This window comes from Polypterus senegalus, chromosome 10 (genome assembly GCF_016835505.1).
Source record: "Polypterus senegalus isolate Bchr_013 chromosome 10, ASM1683550v1, whole genome shotgun sequence".
Lineage (NCBI taxonomy): Eukaryota > Metazoa > Chordata > Cladistia > Polypteriformes > Polypteridae > Polypterus > Polypterus senegalus.
Genome location: NC_053163.1, coordinates 136,525,458 through 136,549,855, shown reverse-complemented (window position 1 = coordinate 136,549,855; position 24,398 = coordinate 136,525,458). Strand labels below are relative to the sequence as shown.

General features: G+C 43.9%; 1 protein-coding gene across 1 annotated transcript in view; it reads right to left on the bottom strand.

Moving 5' to 3' along the window:
- Nucleotides 1–2,046: 2,046 nt before the first annotated feature.
- Nucleotides 2,047–24,398, bottom strand: part of rgmd (RGM domain family, member D) — an 86,283-nt gene continuing 63,931 nt past the window's right edge. Inside the window, exons 4-5 of the mRNA XM_039766808.1 lie at nt 14,837–15,336; nt 2,047–6,312 (exon numbers count right to left, since the gene is read on the bottom strand). Coding sequence (XP_039622742.1) covers nt 5,626–6,312; nt 14,837–15,336 — 1,187 coding nt within the window. The 3' untranslated portion in view covers nt 2,047–5,625. The remainder of the gene's footprint in view (nt 6,313–14,836; nt 15,337–24,398) is intronic.

Genomic DNA, 24,398 nt, shown 5'->3' with positions numbered 1-24,398 from the left:
TGCCACACCTGTTTCAATCAAGAAATCACTTAAATAGGAGCTGCCTGACACAGAGAAGTAGACCAAAAGCACCTCAAAAGCTAGACATCATGCCAAGATCCAAAGAAATTTAGGAACAAATGAGAACAGAAGTAATTGAGATCTATCAGTCTGGTAAAGGTTATAAAGCCATTTCTAAAGCTTTGGGACTCCAGCGAACCACAGTGAGAGCCATTATCCACAAATGGCAAAAACATGGAACAGTGGTGAACCTTCCCAGGAGTGGCCGGCCGACCAAAATTACCCCAAGAGCGCAGAGACGACTCATCCGAGAGGTCACAAAAGACCCCAGGACAACGTCTAAAGAACTGCAGGCCTCACTTGCCTCAATTAAGGTCAGTGTTCACGACTCCACCATAAGAAAGAGACTGGGCAAAAACGGCCTGCATGGCAGATTTTCAAGACGCAAACCACTGTTAAGCAATAAGAACATTAGGGTTCGTCTCAATTTTGCTAAGAAACATCTCAATGATTGCCAAGACTTTTGGGAAAATACCTTGTGGACTGATGAGACAAAAGTTGAACTTTTTGGAAGGTAAATGTCTCGTTACATCTGGCGTAAAAGGAACACAGCTTTTCAGAAAAAGAACATCATACCAACAGGAAAATATGGTGGTGGTAGTGTGATGGTCTGGGGTTGTTTTGCTGCTTCAGGACCTGGAAGGCTTGCTGTGATAGATGGAACCATGAATTCTACTGTCTACCAAAAAATCCTGAAGGAGAATGTCCGGCCATCTGTTCTTCAACTCAAGCTGAAGCGATCTTGGGTGCTGCAACAGGACAATGACCCAAAACACACCAGCAAATCCACCTCTGAATGGCTGAAGAAAAACAAAATGAAGACTTTGTAGTGGCCTAGGCAAAATCCTGACCTGAATCCAATTGAGATGCTATGGCATGACCTTAAAAAGGCGGTTCATGCTAGAAAACCCTCAAATAAAGCTGAATTACAACAATTCTGCAAAGATGAGTGGGCAAAAATTCCTCCAGAGCGCTGTAAAAGACTCATTGCAAGTTATCACAAACGCTTGATTGCAGTTATTGCTGCTAAGGGTGGCCCAACCAGTTATTAGGTTCAGGGGGCAATTACTTTTTCACACAGGGCCATGTAGGTTTGGATTTTTTTTTCTCCATAAATAATAAAAACCATCATTTAAAAACTGCATTTTGTGTTTACTTGTGTTATATTTGACTAATGGTTAAATGTGTTTGATGATCAGAAACATTTTGTGTGACAAACATGCAAAAGAATAAGAAATCAGGAAGGGGGCAAATAGTTTTTCACACCACTGTATATGGTAGAGTATGGTATTAGGGTTCTAATAGTGGGCTCACTGTGTGCACAGGTACAGTATATGTTCACTTTCTCAGGCACAGAGTCACAATCTCACTTTCTGTGCTTTTCTTAATTAACGAGTTCTATCTTACTGATAGTTTAAATGCCACTCAGATTCTTTCTTTTCTGGGTAAAACAGAAATTGAATGACTAGCTGTACACATTTTCAAGACTCAGGCTCCCCCATTTCTGTAAATGTCAGGGCCAAACAGGACCACCCCCACCCCCTTAAAGTTCACCCATGACAGTAGCACGCAGGCCGCACCTTTTCTGCATTTCATCAACTGTCAGGCACCCATTTCCGCACACAGTTAACACTCTTTTGTCCCCCCTTCTGCTTTTTTAACTCGGGTTGTGTCACAATGATTTATTTATGTAAGAAGACAGCAGAGCCGTGGCCCACAGGTTGAGACACATTTCTTTGTACTACCCATAGCTCAAGATGCCACTGAGAATGATTAATGAAAAATACGCATACCAAAGACAAGAAAGCACTGTTTTTTTTTTTTTTTCAGCCAACAGGTTTAATATGAAAGCCACAAAGATTAAAGTGTTTTTTATCCCCCCAGCATGTATTAGTTTAGTGACACTTGTGCAAAGACCCCCCCAACCCTCACCAAAATACAGTATACAAATTATAACTATAGAACAAGAGTCAAACAGTACACAAATATCATTCAACAACTGTATATACAGCAAATGTACACATTATACAACACATATATACACTCTTGTAATATATTAATGTATAATCTTTTTTCTTTTTAATTATCTTTTTAATCTTGTCAACCTAGCTATAGCTAGAGGAAGGTGCCTAGAGACTTGTCGTTTCTGCTTTACTCATTTGCCCATTTCTGAATCGGAGCAGAAACCAAAAAGCAGAAAACACACACAAACTCCTGGGCTTCAATTCAAGCAGATTGCTTCAGGTTTCCTTCCACTTCTTGCGGATTCTCAGATACGGGCACCTTGGTAAGGTGGTCATCTTACCATGCACTGTAGGTTTCCTCCCTCAGTCCAAACACATGTAGGTCGTTGAACTGGCATTGTTAAATTGGCCCCTGATTTGTGGGTGTGTGTGCAAGTGTGTGCTCACCCTGCAATGGACTGGCACCCTATCCAGATGTTACTCCTGCCTTGCACCCTTTGTGTGCTGAAATAAGCTCCAGATTCCCTTCAACCCTTCACCAAATGAATGGGTGATCAGCACCAAGAATACAGAAGGTCCTCCAGAAACTGTTGCTTGTGCTTACTCATTTCCTAAATGGTCTATTAGTTCTGACTGCAGGCTCAGCCTCGTTCCGTGTCCTTTTAAAGGGGGCAGAGGGGCCTGTCCATTCATTCACTTCCTAACCCACAGTACCAGTTCAGAGTCACGGGGAGTTATCTAGACAGCAATGGGAACAAGGCATGGATGACCTTTGGACAGGGTGTCAGTCCTCTGCACGGCACACTCACACTCACTCAACCGTTTGCTTAAAATTGACTGACCAAGGTGGAGGATTACAGTTTTGTTGACACAAAGAAAACCATTGGCTGCCCTTAAATGCGGTGCCCATCTCAAACAGGAGGTCACAGATCTTTAAATCAGGTGGAGCAGGATTATTTGGAAGCAAAATGGTGCACCTTTGGGACATTTAGACAGATCCATATACCAGTGCCAGTTGTTTTACTTTGAGTTTGTCCAGAAACGTTGGGTGAGAAAACTTTCAAGATATTTTGCGGTCCAGACGACGGAGTAAGGCATTATAATTAAAGCCTGCAACATTTGGCACAGTGGTGTTACTATCTTTAAAGCCAATGTCACATTACATGACTTCTGGTCGGCAGGGAAATGCTACTTTGACGACTGCAGCCTCTGATCTATACGGGTAGGTTTTCACACTGTATGCCCTCATGAAACAACTCGGTCCTCCCATGGACCACTTGGTCAAAATGCGGCACACTTATTCTTCAAGAAGATTTGTGAGGACGGTTCAATTTTCGTCAAGGTATCTTGAACAGATTTCTCTGCACGCCGTTTTAAAGCTCCCAAATCTCTCATTAAAAAGCTTTGGCGACTAAGATACTCGTTCTCTTTAAAACAGAAGAAATGTTCTTTGCGGCTTATACTAGTAATTAGTTTAGTGTTTTATTATTTTTTTTATTGTTTGCCTATCTCTTAGTCAGGTAAGAATCCCGCAACAGACAGCATTTATACCAACATGTATATTTTGAAAATTTTTCTTTTATTCACAGAAGCGGCAAACAGATCCCCAAAATGAAGAGAAAACGTCAGACTGTGTGTGTGGAAAACGAACTCGCTGCCATTGGCGGACTGCGTGTGCGTGGGATGGTAGCCCTCTATCTGCAAGTCCAGTGAGGGGTCTGTAGAAACCTCTGCGCATCTCCCTCTCCTTGATGCTTTAAGTGGCAACAGGTAAGTTAAAAAAGTGGAAGAAATGTTCTTTGCGACTTCAGCTACTAATTAGTTTAGTGTTTTATTTTTTATTGTTTGCCTATCACTTAGTCAGGTAAGAACCCTGTAACAGACAGAGGTTATACCAACATGCATATTTTGTAGATTTTTCTGTTTTTCACAGAAGCGGCAAACAGATCCCCCAAACACGTTAAAGAGAAGACATCAGATTGTGTAAGTGGGCAAGGAAGTCGATGCTATTGGCCGACTGCGTGTGTGTAGGATGGTAGTCCTCTGTGTGAGGGGCTTGAAGAAACCTCTGCATACACCTCCCTTTCCTTAATGCTTTAAGTGGTAACTGGTAAATTAAATTATTGTACTAACCATAAAAGTATAAATGTAAGAAAGGAGAACAAAGGGTTAACTGGATTAGAATGAAGTACCCTATGGCTAAGGGTGAATCTACTATCAGGTTGTTCTGGGAAATGGGACCCTTACCTGATTAGAAGGTCAGTACAATGGAAGAATCAGGGAGGAATCTTTCTTCCCTGATATGCTAGAGCGCAGTGTCCCTGGGCTTCAGTACCTATTCAGATTCCAACATGGCATGCTGGGAACTGGAATCTTGAGCTACAGCCCTGTTGGGATGGGCACCACCAGCAGGCAATGCAGAGATTTGCAATCCCTACTTTATGGGACTTCCACCTGACCCAGAAGTGCTTCCAATGGGCCGAATCCTAGCACCGGAAATACTCCCAGGTCTTAGATAAAAGGAGCTGCTCTGCCTCACCCAGGGGAGTTGGGAGTCGGGTGAAAGAGGACAAAGCTCGCTTGGAAGTAGTGGAGGAAAGGCGAAAGGTAGAAGAGTATTGTGTTTATGTGCTGTACTTTACAAGAAGGCTCTGGTGAAATTATTTTTATTGTAATACAGTAAGTCATTGATTTGAACCAAGGACTTGTGAGGTCGTGTCTGAGTTGGTGTTTCGCCCCCTACAAGTCACAATACACAGAGCGTGGTCGTAAACTTTTTTGACTGGGGAAAGTCGCAGACTGCTCAGACTGAGTTCCAGGGGATGTCAGACTACACAAAGACGTCCAACTTACTAATATTATATAAATGATTTCTGCAACTGAAAAGATATTGCTGGAAAGGTTGTGCAATGTGACACTACCTGTGACTGGGTTTAAATCTTGGCCAAGCCCCCTGCCTGTGTGGAGTTTCTCAATTCTACATCTATCTTCACCTCCTGACTGGGCTGGGATGTGCCCCCTAACCTCCAGAGCTAGGAGGCAGCAGCACTAGCCACTGTGCCATTGTTGTGGCCTGAACGGAGTTGAGAAGTTCCCAGAATGCTCCCTTTTTGTAGGTAAGATTTCAGAATTGCTTCCCGTGTGCAATAAGCAGAAGAGTGGGACTGGGAACAGGGCTTGAAGCCTTACTGCTATAACACACAATGTTGAAAATAAAATAAAAACTCCCCATAGTCATGGAGGCCCAATCAAATGAGTCAGCCACCACACTACAAGGCCTACAAACTCAGCAAAGCAAACTGAAAAATAAGGAGCACACACTCACACAACATGGGATTTAAGTGCCATGTCGCTTTAAAAACTACTTCAGTTCAGCTCCCTCCATGGCTACAGAAGGTCGTGGGTCTCATGCAGTCTTCGCCTTTGGCCTCTTTGCTCCAGCTCTTTTTCTCCCCCCCTCACTTGGATTTCCTCTTCACTCCAGTAGGTGGCACACTTTCTGTACACGTATAATAAAATGAAGAGGACAAAGGGAAGGCTCTTCTTCGGTGACACACACACACTCTGCTCCTCTAACTTAAGTCTCTTTGAACCCCACACCTCACCAGAATAAGAGCAGCATCAGGCCAAGGCACAGAACGGAGCCTGTGGATATCCTGCTGTCCGGCGCACCACTCGGCAGCCTTGGAGTCCGAGGTGGGCTTTGCTTCAGTTTACTTGGCGGCAGAGCCTTCAGGTCCTGTAGTGCCCCGTAAGCGGCCATGGAGAACTCCGGGTCACCCGTGGTCAGTAAATCAAAGACGCACGACTGGAAATAGACGTCCTCTACTTGCAGGATCTCCCGGCACTTGGCTGTGGCGTGCTCTACAGTATAAGCCTGCCTCTGGGGGGCTCCTGCTGCCTGCAGGCGTGGGCTGAAGCTCTGGCGAGTCAGCGTGTGCTCTTTGATGAGTTCATTTCGGGGGCAGCCATGAAGACAAAGCTGGAGTCCCGTGTTCTCTTCAGAAAAATTCAACATGTCCTCCGGTACCCGGACGGCGAATGTAAGGTAACGGCCGACCTGGCGCACGATGATGGACGTGGCGATGTACCGGGCTTGGATCTCCACCTGGGAGGAAAAGCCCGTCGTCGAGGCCGTCCGCTCCACTATGCGCAGGCTGCCCCCGTTAGCCTCTTGAGTGCCGCCGCTTGTGGTGCCATCCATGAAGGCTGAGGGCAGGTCCTCTGTGGTCGCCTGGTAGACTTTCTGTTCTGTGCAGCCAAGGTAGCTTTTAAAAATCACGGTAATCTGCAGAAAAGAAAAAAAAAAAAACATTAAACAAAGAAAATAAATATCTTCCAAAATTCACACACAATTAACCAAGTTGGCAGTGAATAGTTACAGTTAGCAAGTGGGCACCAGTTCCTCAGGGCTGTGGCCTAAATATGGGTACTGACATCCCATAAGAAAACATATCCACCATGAGATGTGGCACCAATATTCAAAGAGAGAAAAGATTATTTGTTTGAAAGGTGCCAACATCAGAAAACATGGCAGCTCTGATTTGCCAGGCAGCAACAGAGCTACTGAGGACAAAGAAGGATGGCTAAGTGTCAGCATCCCAGAGGAGGGAAAGCACTGCGATTAACAGAGGGGCTGCCATTCAGCAGTAGGCACATTTAACTATGAAGGAGCCATGTGCCAGTGGCAGCTCTAAACTGATATGCACAGTCTTCCCTCAACTGGCTTTGAAAAAAAATGTGACCATTTTCTATCCTGCGAGCATCTTAGGTTTTTGTGATGCCAAAGTGCCACATATGACTAGTCATGTGAAAAAGTAAGTAAACCCCATGAAGATCATATTTGAACTGGCAAACAGCAGATCTTCATGCAAACAGTGCCTGCACATAAAGGCGATACACTTCAATAAAAAAACAAGGAAAATGTGAATTTTCAGCCATTTATTCACCAAAGACATCAATAGATTGCAATGACATCCTGGGGAAAAAGCAAGTCCACTGGCGGCCTCAGAAGCCAGCATTACCACTAAAATCACTTTTTGTGGGCATTTCAACTGTCCACCTGTCTCAAACATTGACCTCCTTGCAAAATTCCTTCCATTTGTGGGTTTTCTTGCATGTGCTGCACTCTTCAGATTCTTCCACCACATTTCAATGGGATTCAAATCAGGTCTTTGACCAGGCGAGTCCTTAACCTTACATTTCTTCTTTCTGAGCCGTTAATGGTGTGCTTTGGATCTTCATCATGTAGTAGGAGGGTGTGGTAGTCATTACAGATAGAATGAGAAGTCAAGAAAAATGACACCTTTTATTGGCTAACAAAAAAGATTACATATTAAAAGGTCCATTTCTGGTTTAACTTCAACTTTTGGACAGATGGCCTCACATTCTCTTCAAGCCCACTTTGGTATGACTCAGAATTCAGACGACTTGATGACTGCAAACTGTCCCAGGCCTTGAGGCAGCCAAAGAACCCCCAAATTATACCATGTCCACCACCCTGCCCTCAAGGCTGGTATGAGGTTCTTCTCCTGAAATGCCATCTTTGGTGTGCACAAATCATGTCTACTGTTACTGTGGCCAAACAGCTTTATGCTTGATTCATCTGTTGCTCCAGGAGGCCTGGGCTTTTCCTGGACGTTCAATGGCAAACTGCAGTGTTGCTTGGATGTTCTTTGTGGACAGAAAAGACTTTTTTCCTGGTGCACCTCACACGCAGGTTAAATTTCTGTCTGTCTGTCTTTTGTCCGTTGGATACTTACATGTTCATACCAACTTTTTGCAAAAAATTGCCTGCAGATGTCACAATGAAATTTTGGAGCTCTTGGAGACTTTTAGTATCAGATGTTCAGCTCTTGGCCAGAATTTGTTTGGCCAAACAGTACTGAATTAGCAGTCATTTGAAATCTATGCCACTTGTAGATGATTTTCCTTACAGTGGAATGACTGATGACAAATTATCTGGCACTCTTTTTAAATCCCTTGCCAGCCTCCTAGGCACCCACAGTCTTCTTCTTTGAGGGCCTTAAAGAGCTCTTTTGATCCTGGCATGATGACACCACACACACGTCAATTGTAAGGGGATCGCCAGACCCTCGATATCTACACTTCATACAAGATGGGGTCCACCTGCATATTTCCTAAGGAGGTTCTAATCATTGGCACCTCATCTGGAACACCCGATTTTAATTTGATGGATTTGAAGTGCTGATAAATGAAGTCGTGGACTCACTTTTTCCACGTGACAAATGAGCATTTTTGTTCATTTAGATTATAAGAATGAAAACACCATGTCAGTTTTATGTGTCATTTGTTCAAGTATGACACCTTTATCTGTAGGCACTGTTTGCATAAAGAGTTGATGTTTGCTTGTTTAAATACGTTTAAAAAGTCAGCAGATTGCTTGGGGTGCACTTACTTTTCCACATGACCGTATGCTGGCTGTAGAGGTCTCCATTATGGAAGGCTATCCATTACACGTCACGTTAACAGTTGTGAAAATGTTTAAAAAATAAAACAGTGTGTGGCCGGCACGGTGGCGCAGTGGTAGCGCTGCCGCCTCGCAGTAAGGAGACCTGGGTTTGCTTCCCGGGTCCTCCCTGCGTAGAGTTTGCATGTTCTCCCCGTGTCTGCGTGGGTTTCCCACCCAGTCCAAAGACATGCAGGTTAGGTGCATTGGCGATCCAAAATTGTCCTGGGTGTGTGTGCCCTGCCCGGGATTTGTTTCCTGCCTTGTGCCCGGAATTGGCTTTAGCAGACCCTCGTGACCCTGTGTTGGGATATAGCAGGTTGGACAATGACTGACTGACTGAAAACAGTGTGCATCCCTGCTGTCAATGATAAGTCCCACCTTTAGGGTGCCATGGTGGTCTATTAATTGCTGATGGGCACACATCTTCTTTCAGATATAATGTGGAGAAGAACAGAAACAGGATATAAAACCAAGTCTCCTACCCAACAACAATTCAGAGGCTTCATGCACTCCTATGAACAATATATAATAATATCATCGGATTGGGAAGCTTACAGGGTGGCATTTCACTTTCTTGGTGGAACTTGTGGCTTTGATGCCAGGAGCTGCTGATCACTGCACCTGTGCCAAGTCCCCAATACATATAGTAGAAGCACGAGTGCAAAGGGAAAGGATCGAAAGAAAGGAGGTTATGGGAGAAGAAAGCTACAGGAAGCTGAAAGACAGAGTGAGTAAGTGTGAGCGAGGGAGTGGGTGAAGGCAGGCTCACTAGATAGAAGAGGGCAGCTGGGAGATGAGCCCCTCAGGAGTGTTAGGCTGCTGCTGAGCGCTTTGGAGGAGCAGACGTGACCGGAAGGAGGCTTGGGAGGTGGCAGCCCCAGCGTGGGGGAACCCAAGTCATAGTCTGGAGAGTCCTATGGAGGCAGGGACCGAAGGACTAAAGACTAGAAAGAGAAGGTCAGCTGCAGGTAGGGAGACTCCCCTGGTGCACAGCCTGGATGGGAGAAGCAGAGGAGCTGCCAGTTGAAGAAGACACCAGTTTTGTTTTTAAAGGATCGCTTCCAGCTCATTTTTATCGGAATTAATTTAACCTCCACCTTTTCACCGGTTTTTAATGGATTATTTATTTATTGACTATTTATTTTGAACACTGTTTTTAGTTTTGTTGTTTTTAATAAAATTACTGTTTGCATCTTTTTGCGCCAACCCCTTGCTTCGTTGTGTCATCACTGTCTAGTTCATGTAGTGACATAAACGACATTGTCGGGTTCAAGAGCTCCCAAAAAGGAAGATGGGAGCATAGAGAAGAACCCGCATCGTCACAGAGCCCAATTCACCAGTTGAACACAACACGTCAGTCAGCCTCAGTCGTTCAAAATTCAAAGTCCGCGGAGCGCTGATGAAGTGAGGCTGGCACGCTTTGTGCTCTCACACAAACTTCCACCAAAACAACGCCTGCTGTAAGAATTCAGCTGCAACTGCCGTAGAATTATAAGGATTTAAGGTTGAAAACAAAGCATCCGCTGGATTAGAAACCTCGACAAGGAAGATTTACTACAGTAAAATAATTTTTTCTTACGAAATGCATTGATCAGTAGCCAGCACGGTCAACAAGGTTGACCAGGTTAGGATCTGTGCTGGTATACCGAAGGTTGTCGGTTCGAATCCACGTCACTGCCAAAAGAGATCCTACTCTGCTGGGCCCTTAACCTTCAATTGCTCCAGGGGTGCTGTACAATGGCTAACCCTGCGCTCTGACCCCAAGGGGTATGCGAAAACTAACAAATTCCTAATACAAGAAATTATATAAGGTGAAATAATACAAGAAATTGTATAAGGTTAGAACTCTCAAAGGAAGGCAACGGCAACAAGCCTCCCATTTTATGGTTTCCTTTGCCTTTTAAAAGTATTACTGAAATATAAAAATATCACTTTATGAACTCCCTTGGGGGTGGTACGGTGGTGCAATAGTGGCACTGCTGCCTCGCAGTTAGGAGACCCGGGTTCACTTCCAGGGTCCTCCCTGCATGGAGTTTGCATGTTCTCCCCGTGTCTGTGTGGGTTTCCTCCCACAGTCCAAAGACATGCAGGTTAGGTGCATTGGCCATTCTAAAATTGTCTCTAGTGTGTGCTTGGTGTGTTGGTGTGTGTGTGCCCTGCCAGGGAATTTGTTCCTGCCTTGCACCTTGTGCTGGCTGTGATTGGCTCCAGCAGACCCCCGTGACCCTGTAGTTAGGATATGTCGGGATGGATAATGACTGCCTGACTGATTGACTGACTAAACTCCCTTGAAATGTACGTATTATGAAGAGCTCATTTCTTTTGCAGATTGTTTCCCTCTGCTGTTCTGATTTGCTTTCCTGTCTTGTTTCTCTGGCCCCAGATACCCATCAGTCAGTCAGAGAGACTGACCCTGAAGAGTTTAAGCACTTGAACAAAGATCCATAGAGCCAGTCACGCCGATGACACATTCGAGGTGGCCTCCTCCTCCTCCTCCTCCTCCTCATCTCTGAAGCCTGTTAACCCGAGGCCGTTATAATACACAACCCATTCTTCCATGTTACGTATCCTCAAGCATGCATGAAACCGTATAAGCCTCTGGAATAAACACGCTCTTCCTGATTTATCATCCATTAACAAGTCCAACTTTGCTGACGCACACAATCGATCCTGAGTGAAACATGCAGGCGTTCTTCTCTGTCCAATTTTTTTTTTTCTGAAAGTTCTGCCTGCTTCACTCAGCCTGTGTGAATAAATCTCCCAGCAGTCACCGAGACCTTGCTGTCACTTTAAAAGGTTCCACTAGAGGGCAGCAAAACACCTTCTACTAAGAGGAACACAGAAAGCAGACAAGACACAGCAATGAGGGAAAAAAGAGCAAAAACGCACAAGCACGGCGGAGGCTGTGGCCCACAAGATGGGGGCTCATCCACAAATACGAGTCAACATATAAAAGAACTGGGCCAGTCAGTGGAGTAAGGGGGGGCCAATACACCTAAAGTGACCCAGAAGATGGAATAAAAGGGGGCATCAAAGGGGTAATTGAGAAACGAAAAGGAGCTAAAAAAAGGGGGCATATGATGGAAAGCCATCCACAAAGAGACTAAACAGACAAATGAATCCAACATAAACAAACATCACCATGGGGCACAATAAAGAGCTTGAAAAGGTGTTTAGGAGGGTATTCATGCAAAAGACAAAGTGAACTGTGTGGCTGTTAAACACCCAGTGATACCTAGAAGCAGCAATTAGAGCAAAGGGTGCCAACTGCTACAATAAGGAGGATAGTTGCCATCCACCTCAAAGCACAAATAAGAGGTACTGGGGGCCGCCCATCCAAAAATGACCAGCAATATGTATTGTGGTGGATGATCGGCAACCTTACCCAGTTAGGACGCTTCCGCAATGGAAGGACAGGGGAAGAAAGTCTGCTCGGGGCATTATCTCCCCTGGATCACTTGATGGCAGCCCCCTTGGTGGATACAACACTATGGATTCCCCACGGGGTACACTGGGACTTGCAGTTTGGTTGCTCATCCCTGTTGGGTTCTGGGGGTGCCACCAGGGGGTGCTGCAGAACACTGTTCAGCCCACTTTGTTGGGCTCCCACCTCATCCTGAAGTGCTTCCAGACCATGATAACAGGCCACCGGATGTGTTCCTGGGTTTAGCATAAAAGGAGCAAGCTGTCACTTGTCCAGGAGCCACCTTTGGGAGGGAGAAGATGAAGCTTGATGGAGGAAGGAGGAGGCAGAGAAGAAAAGAGAAAGAATCAAAGACAAAAGTGTTGTGTGCTGTATTTTGTTTGTTGCTTTGTGCTTTATTGTACTGTGCTGTGGGAAACACTTAATGAAAGAGTTTCCCAGGACATATATAAAGTATATATTATATTTAAAATAGAAACCTTGATAAAAAGATTAATGTATTTGTCCTGCAGCCATGTCTCTGTCATTCCAACACATGTTGCATCAAAAAAAATCTTTTAGTAATAAAGTGAATTGTATTTGTCATTCCAATAGATGGCACATCATAACATTAACACCACTTTTATGAACCCCATACGGAATGGAATATAACAGAGACATATGCATTTCATGGTGCATTGCAAACATTAACGCTGAGGTGTACTTTGATTGCTTAGATTTCTAACCTTGCTAAACTGCTAGCATAGCTATATATAAATGAAATGCTTCTGTCAGGCAATTGTTTGTGAAACACTGGGTAGCAGGTTGGAGACTGACTGACTGACTGACTGACTGACTGACTGACTGACTGACTGACTGACTGACTGACTGGGGCTAGAACCTTGATACTTAAACTTATGACATGATACATGCTGGTTAAGCAAAAAACTTGGGTGGCAGTAATCTTTGCCAAGATTTGTTCGGGGTTCACATCTTTCTTAAGACAAACTAATCGAGACTTTGACACGGCAGAAAGGAAAAGAAACACAGCAATATCTGCTGAGCTCGAAGCACATTGCTGAGGCTGCTAATCAGACTGCACACAGGAGGCATTTGAGGACGAAGAACAACGACAGGTTGTGCCATTGAGCAGCAGGTTAACACTGCGTCTCCTCAACATGCGATTAACATCACAAAATGGAATGCAGGAACGAAAAACAACAGAGAAATATATGTTGACAAAGGAAGTGATTGTCAAATGCTCACAATGTCCACCCCATATGCAAAACATTGCTCTTACAACCTTACATCAATGTTTGGTTCAGAAGGACTACTGTTGAAAGTTCGATCGATGACATACTCACTGTGGGGTGGTATTTTTTCTTTTGTTTTCTGAAAACAAAAGATTAAAAGAATGTGTGGCCAAAATGGAAATCTTCTCGAACTTTAAGAACTGCTTTTATTTGAGGACCGATGGTCTGCGTGTTTCGTAGTGAACTAAGAAAAGCTATGAAGGCTGCAGTTGGTACATGGGCACCACACACCAAAGAGAGTATATAAGATGAAGAGGGGGCAAATTTGGAACAAGAATGGACTAATGTTAAAAAAAATAACAATAATAAATAATAAACAAAATTATGAAAAATAATAATAATAATAGTCGGAGCAGGTAGCAATGGACAAAAGGAAGTGGGTGGTGGTCATTCATTACCCAGTTTATGCTTGTGGGGAGCAGAAGTCTATCCTGACAACACAAAGCACAAAGAAAGAGCCACTCCTGGACACGGTGCCAGCCCACTCCAGGGCACTCTTTCTCACACACACACACACACACACAATTTACAGAGGTTATTGAAAAGTTTAAGACTTGGCTTCAACAAACACACACTCTGTCATTAACTTGCAAATATGTTCAGTTACGCTGTGGGCACATGCATTGAGTATATGTGGTACTGACCAATGGTGTGATTGGTCAGAAGACAGGAAGACCCTTCAAAATGATTTATTTTGGCAATCAGACGATGTATTGAGAATATCGTCAAGGAGAATGAGATGTTCCCAGGTGCCCTTTTGTGGGCTGGCAGTTAAATGAAAGTTCTAGCATGAGGGTTATATGACGTTGGGTTGCCATGACCAGTTTGTGTGCGGTTCCTGTTCTTCCAGGCACTTCCTTCTGGACAATGTCACATTACGCGACTAGTCAGTGGGTATATCAGACTTAATGATCTTGTCACCAGACCCTATCAATTTAAATGACTGAAAAATCGCTAGGCATGTCAAGTTTAGCGACTGCATGCCAACCCTCCAGCCCAGTCTTGCTTGCCCCTTTTCCTGACAGCCAGTAGCATGCTGCCTGACTAAGCCAGGGCTGTATGAAGGGTTAAACAGTTATGGAGAGTTAAGCCACAAACTCTCCCTTTTCTCCTCATTCTGTTGTAGTACATAAACCACAAGCCATCAGACAGAGGAATTCTGTTCTGTTCATGGGGTCCAAAACACCTGCGTTCCTTATTCCTCACTACTGCATTGTATGCTTTGTACTTGCGGATGAGCATTCATTGGTTAGCAGCTCTCATGAACACAGATCCCACCCTATGACTAAAGACAAAGTCAAACTTGTTTAATTTTGTCGGAGTGAGTTCTAGACAGCTGGCCCGAGTAGCTGGGCATGTCACATTACATGACACGTGAGAGTACCGCTGACTCCCTCAGATTACGTAAATGAAGGCTATGACTGAAAATCGCTGGAAAAGTCGTCTAACGTGACACAGCCTTTTGACACACTCCAAGAGGTGGGCACAGAATACAAATGCACAAACATACACCCATTGTCTTTCAAACTCCATTTCTTTAAAACTGACTGGTTGTCTTCCTAGAATGCCAGCCACCGATTTCTTTTTACGCTTGGCTACCTTGTGTAACTTCAACATTTCTTACCTTGCTAGTAGCGGTGGCACTAGAACCCTGTACCACAGGCACGTTGGTCACCTGCACAGAGAGGTACTGGTTGTCGATGAGAGGCCAGGCCCCTTCCACTTTACATGTCTGAAACTCATCCCGAAAGGTGCGCAAGTGAGGGTCTCCAAATAATCCACAGTGCACAAACTTCTTGGGTGACCCAGCTGCCCAGCGACTCTCGTAGTCACACAGCTCAGAAGCCGGTGGCTGGTTGGGGTTGGCAGCCTTAGCGGAGGCTGTTGGCCCATCATTGGAACAGTTGTGCTGGCTGAAGAGCTCCTTGATGCGGAAGACGGCCGAGTGGTAGACGAGGTCCCCACGGCAGGCCCGCGCAGTCTTCTTGGTACACTGGGAGTAGGCCCTCAGGGCAATGCAGTAGTCCACGTCGGCTGGCTGCTCGTCTTGCAGGCCGGTGGTGGTCGAGGTTGAGGTCACGTATTCAGTATTGCAGCGGTGAATCCGGCACTGCTGGCAAAGTGCTGCAACAGGTAAAAAGAGAAAAGAAAGAAAGAATTATTAACTGGGGCATGCGGAGTGGGACCTTCGATACAAGCTTTACGTCCCACAGGAAGAGCAAGAGAATACCCAGCTGCGCCACAGATGTGCAACAAGAGGCCTGAGTGCAACTCAGTGGCCACAAGCACAGCTGACTCATCCACAATGCCCTGAGGAAAGAAACTGCTGCCTTAAAGGACACCATAAAACACCACCGGTGGGTGTCCAGTGCAGCAATGGGCCGAGCCCCCTATGTTGTGCCCTCAGGTCAACTACCAAGCCTTAGTGTAGCCCTGGGCAACATCACAATTTACTCGCAGACGTGTCACCTCTCAATTCAGCTACTGGCTTATTTGTATCCCTGCCACTCAGTGTATCCCCACTGTATAGAGTGTCATGCAAAAGTGATTGCCCCTTCCTGATATCATACCATACCATCTCCTCGGCCAGTTTTATGCTGAGTTGGGTTGTAGGGGGTTGTCATGAGGCATAAGTCAGGGACAATCCCTGAGCAGGGTACCAGTCCATCACTAGGTGAACACACTCATGCACACACACACACACACACACACACACACACACACACACTCACGGGTGAATTGAGTGTTGCCAATCCACCTAACCTGCTTGTCTTTGGACTATGGGAGAGCGCCCAGATGAAACCCACGCATACACGGGGGGATCTTGCAAGCTCCACATGGGGAGGACCCAGGATGTGAACCCTGGTGTCCTTACTGAGAGGAGGCAGCAGTGCTACCGCTGAGCCATCCCCCCTTTCCAATTTCCTCTATTTTTGCTTATAACACTTAATTGTTTCTAATCTCCAAACAAATTTAGTACCATACAAAAGACAACTCGAGTAAACACAATACACAATTTTTAAATTATCAGTTGAATTATTGAAGGATAAAATATCACAAACATCTTGTGACACCAGGGGGTGGCACTGAGCCCCAAACCACACAAACACAAGTAAGCTCAAACACACCTTATGCTCGATTAAAGGGTTTTTTTTGTGCCCAAACACCTTCTTCACAGGAATAACAACAAAAATACACTAAGCACAATTTTCCTTCCACCTCCAAGAGCATAGCACGCTGAACCCACAATCTCCAAAACTTTCTTTTAAAATCGATCCAGTAATTCCTTCCGGTCTCCTCCCAAAGTCTTCTGGTTTGTGCAGAAACCAGGGTATTCCTCCCCCAGCAAGCACCTCCTGGCGGTCCCCAAAGACCCCAACAGGGTTGTGCTTCCAGACTCCATGTCACATGCAACCCTGTGGGTGTCCTACTCAGATTTAGCTCTGAGGAACACAGCCATCTGCTGTGTGGAGGAATGACCTGCTCCTGGTATGCCCATTCTTCTTGTTCTTCCATTATGGCCCCCTGGCTGGGTATGAAGCCTTTTTATTATCCCAGCTAGAATACCCATCATTCCTCCTGGGCACCCAAAATCTATATCACCCATGTGAAAAAGCAATTCCCCCTTAGTCACTTTCTCAACCAGTGAACCAAACATAAATGATAGACTAGACCCAGCTTTGCTTGATTGCTGCCAACCCTATTAAACATTCCAAATGTCTCTTCAGTAGAAGCTTCCCAACAATGTGAAGTTGGCTAAAAGGCCTCAACATGCAACACACCATGCATTAATCAAAAGAAATTCCAGAAGACCCGAGAAATATACCAGTTGGGAAGGGGTTATAAAACAATCTTTAAAACTCTCGCACTCCAGTGAACCATCATCTCCAAATGCCATAAAAAGACATTGATTACTCCCAAAACGTTCAGTATAATGTTCTCTGGACTGATGGGTCAAAAGGGAAACTTTTTGGAGGTCCTTCTACATATGTAAACTCATGCTGTAAAAAGCCAAGGGGTAACAGAAACTATCGAAATTGTCAGAAAAAAAAAATTAAATGTAGAGATGTCAGGTAATTGAAAGGAACTACTCTGGACATCTCCCTTCTGGGAGGTTTCATTTTGCCAACGTCCTCACCTCGCTTGTATATTAAGTGGCTAAGCGAGTGTCTATTTCTTCAAAGGTTTCATTTTGCTGACGTGCTCACCCCACTTGTGTTATTAGCGGCTAAGTGAGCTTCTGTTTCCTCGGAGGCGGAGTCATAACTCTGACTCCACCTCTCACTCACAGGCTGGACAGACAGACACAAACACTTCTACTCGTAGATGTTTATAGTATATATAAGATATATATATATATATATATATATATATATATATATATATATATATATATATATATATATATATATATATATATATAGATATATATATATAAGAGATTTATATATATATATATATATATATATATTAAGATATGGCCGCCATGTACCCCGCCAATACCCCAAGCCGCCAGGTGGAGCCCTCCTTGCAGCATGGAGGTACCCTGAAGGCCAGCAGGGCATTATGGACAATGTAGTTTTATGCACCGCCCTGCTGGATGCCATGGGGCCACGAGAGGGAGCTGCAGGGAGGACCGAAGAGTTCTTCATGCCCTATGACCCGGAAGTTCGTCATAGGAAGAGCGACGGGCTCCCGGGTGAGAAAAAACATTATTTACCCTGACCCGGAAGGAATAAGGACTTGTGGACTGTTGGGAAGGAACACCTCCGGGTCAGGGAATATAAAAGGACTGTGGGAGCTCCCAGACGATGAGCTGAGTTGGGAGGCAGGGTGGCTAAGCATCTGGGAGTGGAGGATTGTGATTTATTGGTTATTGTTTATTGAAGAATAGTGGAGTGGATATATATATATATATATATATATATATATACATACATACATATATATACACATATAACTAACTTGGCCCTAGTGTGTGCTTGGTGCGTGGGTGTGTATGTGTGTGTCCTGCGGTGGGTTGGCACCCTGCCCAGTATTGGTTCCTGCCTTGTGCCCTGTGTTGGCTGGGATTGGCTCCAGCAGACCCCTGTGTTCTGATTCAGCGGGTTAGAAAATGGATGGATATATATATATATACATATATATATATATATATATATACATATACATATATATATATATATATATATATATATATATATATATATATATATATATATATATATATATATATATACATATATATATATACATATACATATACATATATATATATATATATATATATATATATATATATATATATATATATATATATATATATATACATACATATATATATACATATATATATACATATATATATACATATATATATATATATATATATATATATATATATACATACATACATATATATACATACATATATATACATACATATATATATATATATATATATATATATATAAAATGCAGTTGTATGGGAAAAATTTCTTTTTTTCTTTTTAACAACGCTTTCATCTTCTAATTCTAACTGTTTAAATAATCCATTATTTACTAATTAGTGGGTCTGAGGCTAACGTAGCTGTAGCCTTTCACCATTCAGTGCTGTTTGACTGGATGTCTGCTCTGCTTGTTTTTAATTGTCATTATTAAGGTACAACGAAGGGGGAAAACTGCACAGAGAAAGGGCAAAGTATAATTAAATCAACAAAAGAGAGTTAAGCATTTAAATCTATAGCTAAAGCAGAAATATTTCTAAAAGTCTTATAAATGTAAAAATCATGCTGCTGTGCTTTCTTAATGTAGAATAAGAGAAGAGACAACAATACCAGCTAAATAAATGAGATTAGGGTTATCAGTTGTCACTGATTATGAATCTGGTTGAAGTAAAAACCTGAAGCCACAGTGGCACCCCAGGACCGGCTTTGAGAACCCCTGATCTAGTCTAGTCTAGTCTAGTTCTGATCTGAACCCCAATTGAGATGTTGTGGTGTGACCTTAAGAGGGCAGTTCATAGTCAAAAACCCTCCAATGTGACCAAATTAAGACAGTTTGGAGGAGAGTTGAGGGGAGAGGGCCAAAATGTCTCCAGAGCGAGGCTAAGGACTGTTCTCCTGTTACCAGAAGTGTCTGATTGCAGTTGTTGCAGCTAAAGGAGGCACAAGCATGTATTAAATTTAGGCAGGCAATTCCTCTTCTACAATACTAAAACGGGTGAGTTGGTGAACTTTTCCCCCCTCAATAAGACAAAAGTCCATTTGCTTACTCGTGCTGTCTTTTGTATTATACTAAATTTGTTGGGAGATCAGAAACAGTTACTTGTTATGAATAAGGAAAAAGAGAACAAATCAAGAAGTGGGAAAAATACTTTTTCACAGCACCGTAATGGTCATTTCCAATTTAAAAAATACAATCTGCCTTCAAGATCTGCCCCCACACAGTTCAAGCAACCGTTCCACAGAGTCCCAAAGCTTCTTCCCAGTTCAATGGAGGCCTTATGCCACCACCGGCTTGTTGCTTGCCATTTGGGACGTTGGCTCCCTGTGTGCTTCACAATGGAGTCTAAAGGCAGTCTAACTGCAGCCTGCAGTACCTATGACATAGGTCAGGTAATGCCCACAACGTCAGTCACGTAACGCCATTTGAGTCGGATAACCCCCCAACATAACCTTAATCTTAACCATAGTGTAATGGGGCCCTAAATTTAATCACAGTCTAATGCTATCGGTGCTTCGTGACTGGCATTGAGGGCGTTTCGTGATGTTGGTGCATTACATGACTGACCTCACAGGTACTGCGGTCTACAATTACACTCTGTTGAAGGCGGTCACTGCCTCATCTCTCAGTGTTAGCACATTTCACCCACTAGAGGGAGTCGTGCACTTCCCTGCCAGGCTTCCTCTCACTCAGTCACTCACTCACTCACCGACTCCCACTTGAGGTGCACAGAGCCGCCTGTGTTGAGTTTTACTGCGTGCTCGATCAATTAAAAACTGCTGCTTTTTTAACACCTCCCCCTCACCACCCCTTGTCCCGCAGCAGCCTGTGCGAGGCCCCTTTCCTCCCAGGCCACAGGGTCAGAGTGTAGTGGCTGAAATGTGGAGTGAGTGCTTTTCTTCGCAATTGCCTGTTGATCAAATTCTTATTTTTTATTGCAACACTTGAACTCTTGGAAAGCATTTGTGGTGGGGGGGTGGGGTGGGGTACAGGGAGCGTAAGACACTGTGGGGGTTGGGGGATGTGAATAATCATTCATCTTGACTTGGAGGCTCAGTCCTTCATGGGTTCACAGCAGAGAGCTGTAAAAGCTTTAAAAAGGCACCCTTGTGTGCCCTCCACCACACTGCGAATGCCACACTGAACTGGAGGAGTGGCAGAGGGGCCCTTATGTGGGTTCTGTTGTTTAAGAACTCCTCCGCGCAATACATGCTATAGCTCTCTTACCCGATCTAAAGGTTAAGACAGCAAAAGATGTACCCATAAATTTATCTGGATGATGCAAGGCTGCCCGCCTGCACCAAAAATTAAACAAACAAGCAGCCACCTACACGCCCTGCATAAGAAGGTGTAGCCCGGCGTACACGTAAGAACTGGCCTCTCTCAGAGAACACAAGGAACAAGAAATGAGACAAACGAGAGGAGGCCATTCAGTCCATCAAGCTCGTTTGTTCAGATAACAGTTAAAGCCCAGGTCATGTGATGCATCCTTTCCAGCGGTTTCCAGTCATAGCCTTCACCTCCATAATCTTATCTCCTATCTAATCTTAGCCATGCCCAGCGACTCACTCCAACTGGTCTGCAACTCGCTCTGACAAAAAAATCATCCAGGTTTTTAATCGTCGTGGTTGGCTCTGTGTGCAATCTGGAAGTACAACTCCTAGAATGCATTGGCAAGGAGTAAGGAGCGCGGGTGTTCTGGACCTCACAAACAGATGAGAAGCTCGTCTGTCGGACGTCTCGTGTTTTATGTACCACATCAGAATGGAAAAAGGATGGAGATTGCAACCAAACTCTTCGTACAGCACCGACTCTGTCAGGCAGTCACAAATTTGGCTGAGCACACAGTCGGAAGATGGGACATGCCCAGCGATTTTCAGTCGGTCATATTGACAGGTTCAGCATTGCGATCGGCAAATCTGACATACCAAGCGACTCGAAGTTGCGTAAGGTGACATCGGCTTAAGGCTGTCAGACTATCTCATCTAGAAACTTCTTAAAAGTTTGTCAAGGTTTCTGTTTCCACTACATGACTCGGTAGTTTCTTACAGATTTCCACAACTTTCCCAGACCTCAGTCCTGAATGCCCTTCCCATTATTAATGTCCACCAGTGGTAGAACACAAAGTAAAGTTCCTGTGGATTATAAGGAGTGTGGTGAAGACAACAAAAAAACAAGTTTTAGCTTCTGAACAAATGCAGGCCATCAGGAGTACCTTCCCCCCTGATCATCCCCACCCCACCCCAAGTGCTTCCATGTTTGTTAAAAACCAAATATCCCCCTCCAAACTCAGCTTAATGTTTACAACCAACGGGCTACTCAAAAAAGAACTTTAACCCTCCATTTCACATATTTACAGGTCTCGCTGTAGATTTCACTAGTCAGGTGACACTGCCTTACGAATTCAGCAACCTGAGTTCAAGACCAGTGTGGGAGTCTCCATGGCTTTTTCTCTGAGTGTCCCATGTTTTCTCACATCAGAAAGCACTTGATAAGATGCCACATGAGAGGTTGGGCAACAAGCTAAGAGAAATAGGAGTTCAGGGTGATGTTTGTACATGGGTGCAGAATTGGCTTAGACATGGGAAACAGAGAGTAATGGTGCGGGGATTGCGGACGTTAAGAGTGCTAGGGCTGCTGCTATTTTTAATATACAGGATGGCCCATATTTATGTATTTGATTGAAAAGGCGGTATTGTCAGGAAACTACCAATGTTATTATCAAGTAACATAATGGAACATGAACATTAAGAACCTTCTCCATGGCATGGTCCACCAATACGCCATCCAAAACTATACATGCCTGAAGAACAGCCCAACTTTGAAAGGCATTCACCACAAGAGCTGTGTTGGCATCAGTACACACACTCCTGGGCCTGCCTGCTCCCTTCGCTTGTCGAATTTTGTGTTTGGTTAACACACTAGGGCCACTGCCTCCAAACTCAGCTGCCATCCTCCATTTCACCAGTGCATAGTTGTTTATTGCGGAGTATAAACACACACAATGTACGCGCTGCTCTAGTGACAATCGATTCGCTGCCATTCTGAACACAGCAGGAGTTGCCAAATCCAGCACATCGTTACTCCTATTCTCAGGCTACACATTGATGCTATTTTATATACTTTTCGCACAATAGTTTAAATGCTTCAGCCTGTGAAATGTCATATAAATAAATTTGTCCCACCCAGTATATACTGTAAATGATTTAGATAAGAATATAAGTAACATGCTGGTTAAGTTTGCAGATGATACCAAGATAGGTGGATTACCAGACAATTTGGAATCCATTATATCATTACAGAAGGACTTGGATAGCATACAGGCTTGGGCAGATTTGTGGTAGATGAAGTTTAATGTCAGTAAATGTAAAGAATTACACATAGGAAGTAAAAATATTAGGTTTGAATACACAATGGGCGGTCAGAAAATCAAGAGTACACCTTATGAGAAGGATTTAGGAGACATTGATTCACTTTTGAGACTAAGCTCGGTTTTTAGCGAACTGAAAGACTAAAGGGCACTTTCCTCCATGAGAAAAGTAAAGGAACCACAAAGAAGAAAAGAGGAGGTGCTGCTAGGAAAGAAGATTACAGTGGAGCTTGCCTTAGCCTTCTAGGAACTCGAGGACCTCATATCCCTCAAGATGGTCAGCTCCACTTTCAGCTCCAAAAACATACTCAGGAGCTGCGGGCACACCATTTAAGAAGCACTGGCCTCCAGCACACATTGTATGTGTGTTGGACATGTTTGTGGTTTTGTGCTCTAACAGTCGGTCCTGTGATGGACTATACCCAGTCCAGAATGGGATTTTGCCAGGACAGGCTTGATGTTCTCCTGACCTGGCTTTTAAGGGGATTTCTGAAACTGCACTGACATCAGGCATGCGGTATGGTGTTGTTAGGTTGGGTTGTTAGGGTTAGGTTTATCAATCTTGCGTACACAAAAAAAGAGGCCCAAAATGTGCGTATGCAACTTTCCATGCAAAAGTCAGAATTTATAACTTAAAGCCTGATGGAACAGCTTGTGGCCATTTACGGTCACTCTGACCAATGGGTATGCAATATTTCAGAGAAAGTGACGACACCTTTGATCAAGTGAGGAAATGAAGCCAGACCAGTTAAATGATGACTCACGTGTGTAATAATTCATATCTCTGAGCTGTTATTATAATCATAAACATTTTAAACAATAAAAACAATAAATATGATGTACAAGCTGTATTTCAGTTCCCTTTGAAGAGGGCCAATGCTGCGTATTTGCCCTGGAGAACTTTTTTGGTTTTTCTTCAGCTTATATACATAAGCAACATAGTCAATTTGCAGCAGTGTCTTGTTCTCCAAATGTATCTGGAGCAATTCACTGCACTCATATTTGGGACACCTTAGGTATTAGTTAAACAAACGGACTTGACGGACTGAATGGTTTTCTCTTGTTTGTTCTTATGTATATTGCAGTAAGGGCACCAAGCGAGAATGACACTGCTTTTGTTAACCGTAAGCTGTGACAGTCCATTAACACACAAGTCATCTATGATACTAAGATGAGACTGACAAACGTCATGGCAAACTGGCCTGGGGCAACCCCTGATTCATTTATCTTGAGGCAAAGTAGCTTTGGCAGATGTGATGGTGCAGTATGTGGTTTGTTGGTGAGTTAACTGGCTGAACCTGCAGTGCTTCATATGTCCTGTCCTATTTAATTTAATGGCGGTCACGTCATTACATTTATCAGATGACAGTGTCAACCCACAGAATGCTGGTACCTTATGCCTTTCCCTGACCCCTAGTGCACAGAGGAGAGGTGCCATAATGCCAGCCGTGATCCTGTGCTCTCAGTTGCCAACTAAAATATAGTACTTGATGCATCACATGGGTGGCTGCTCTGCCAGCCAATGAGGCTCTGTATATGTATGAGGCTAATTAGCATAGTCCATATATGGTTATTTCAGGGTGGCAGCCTG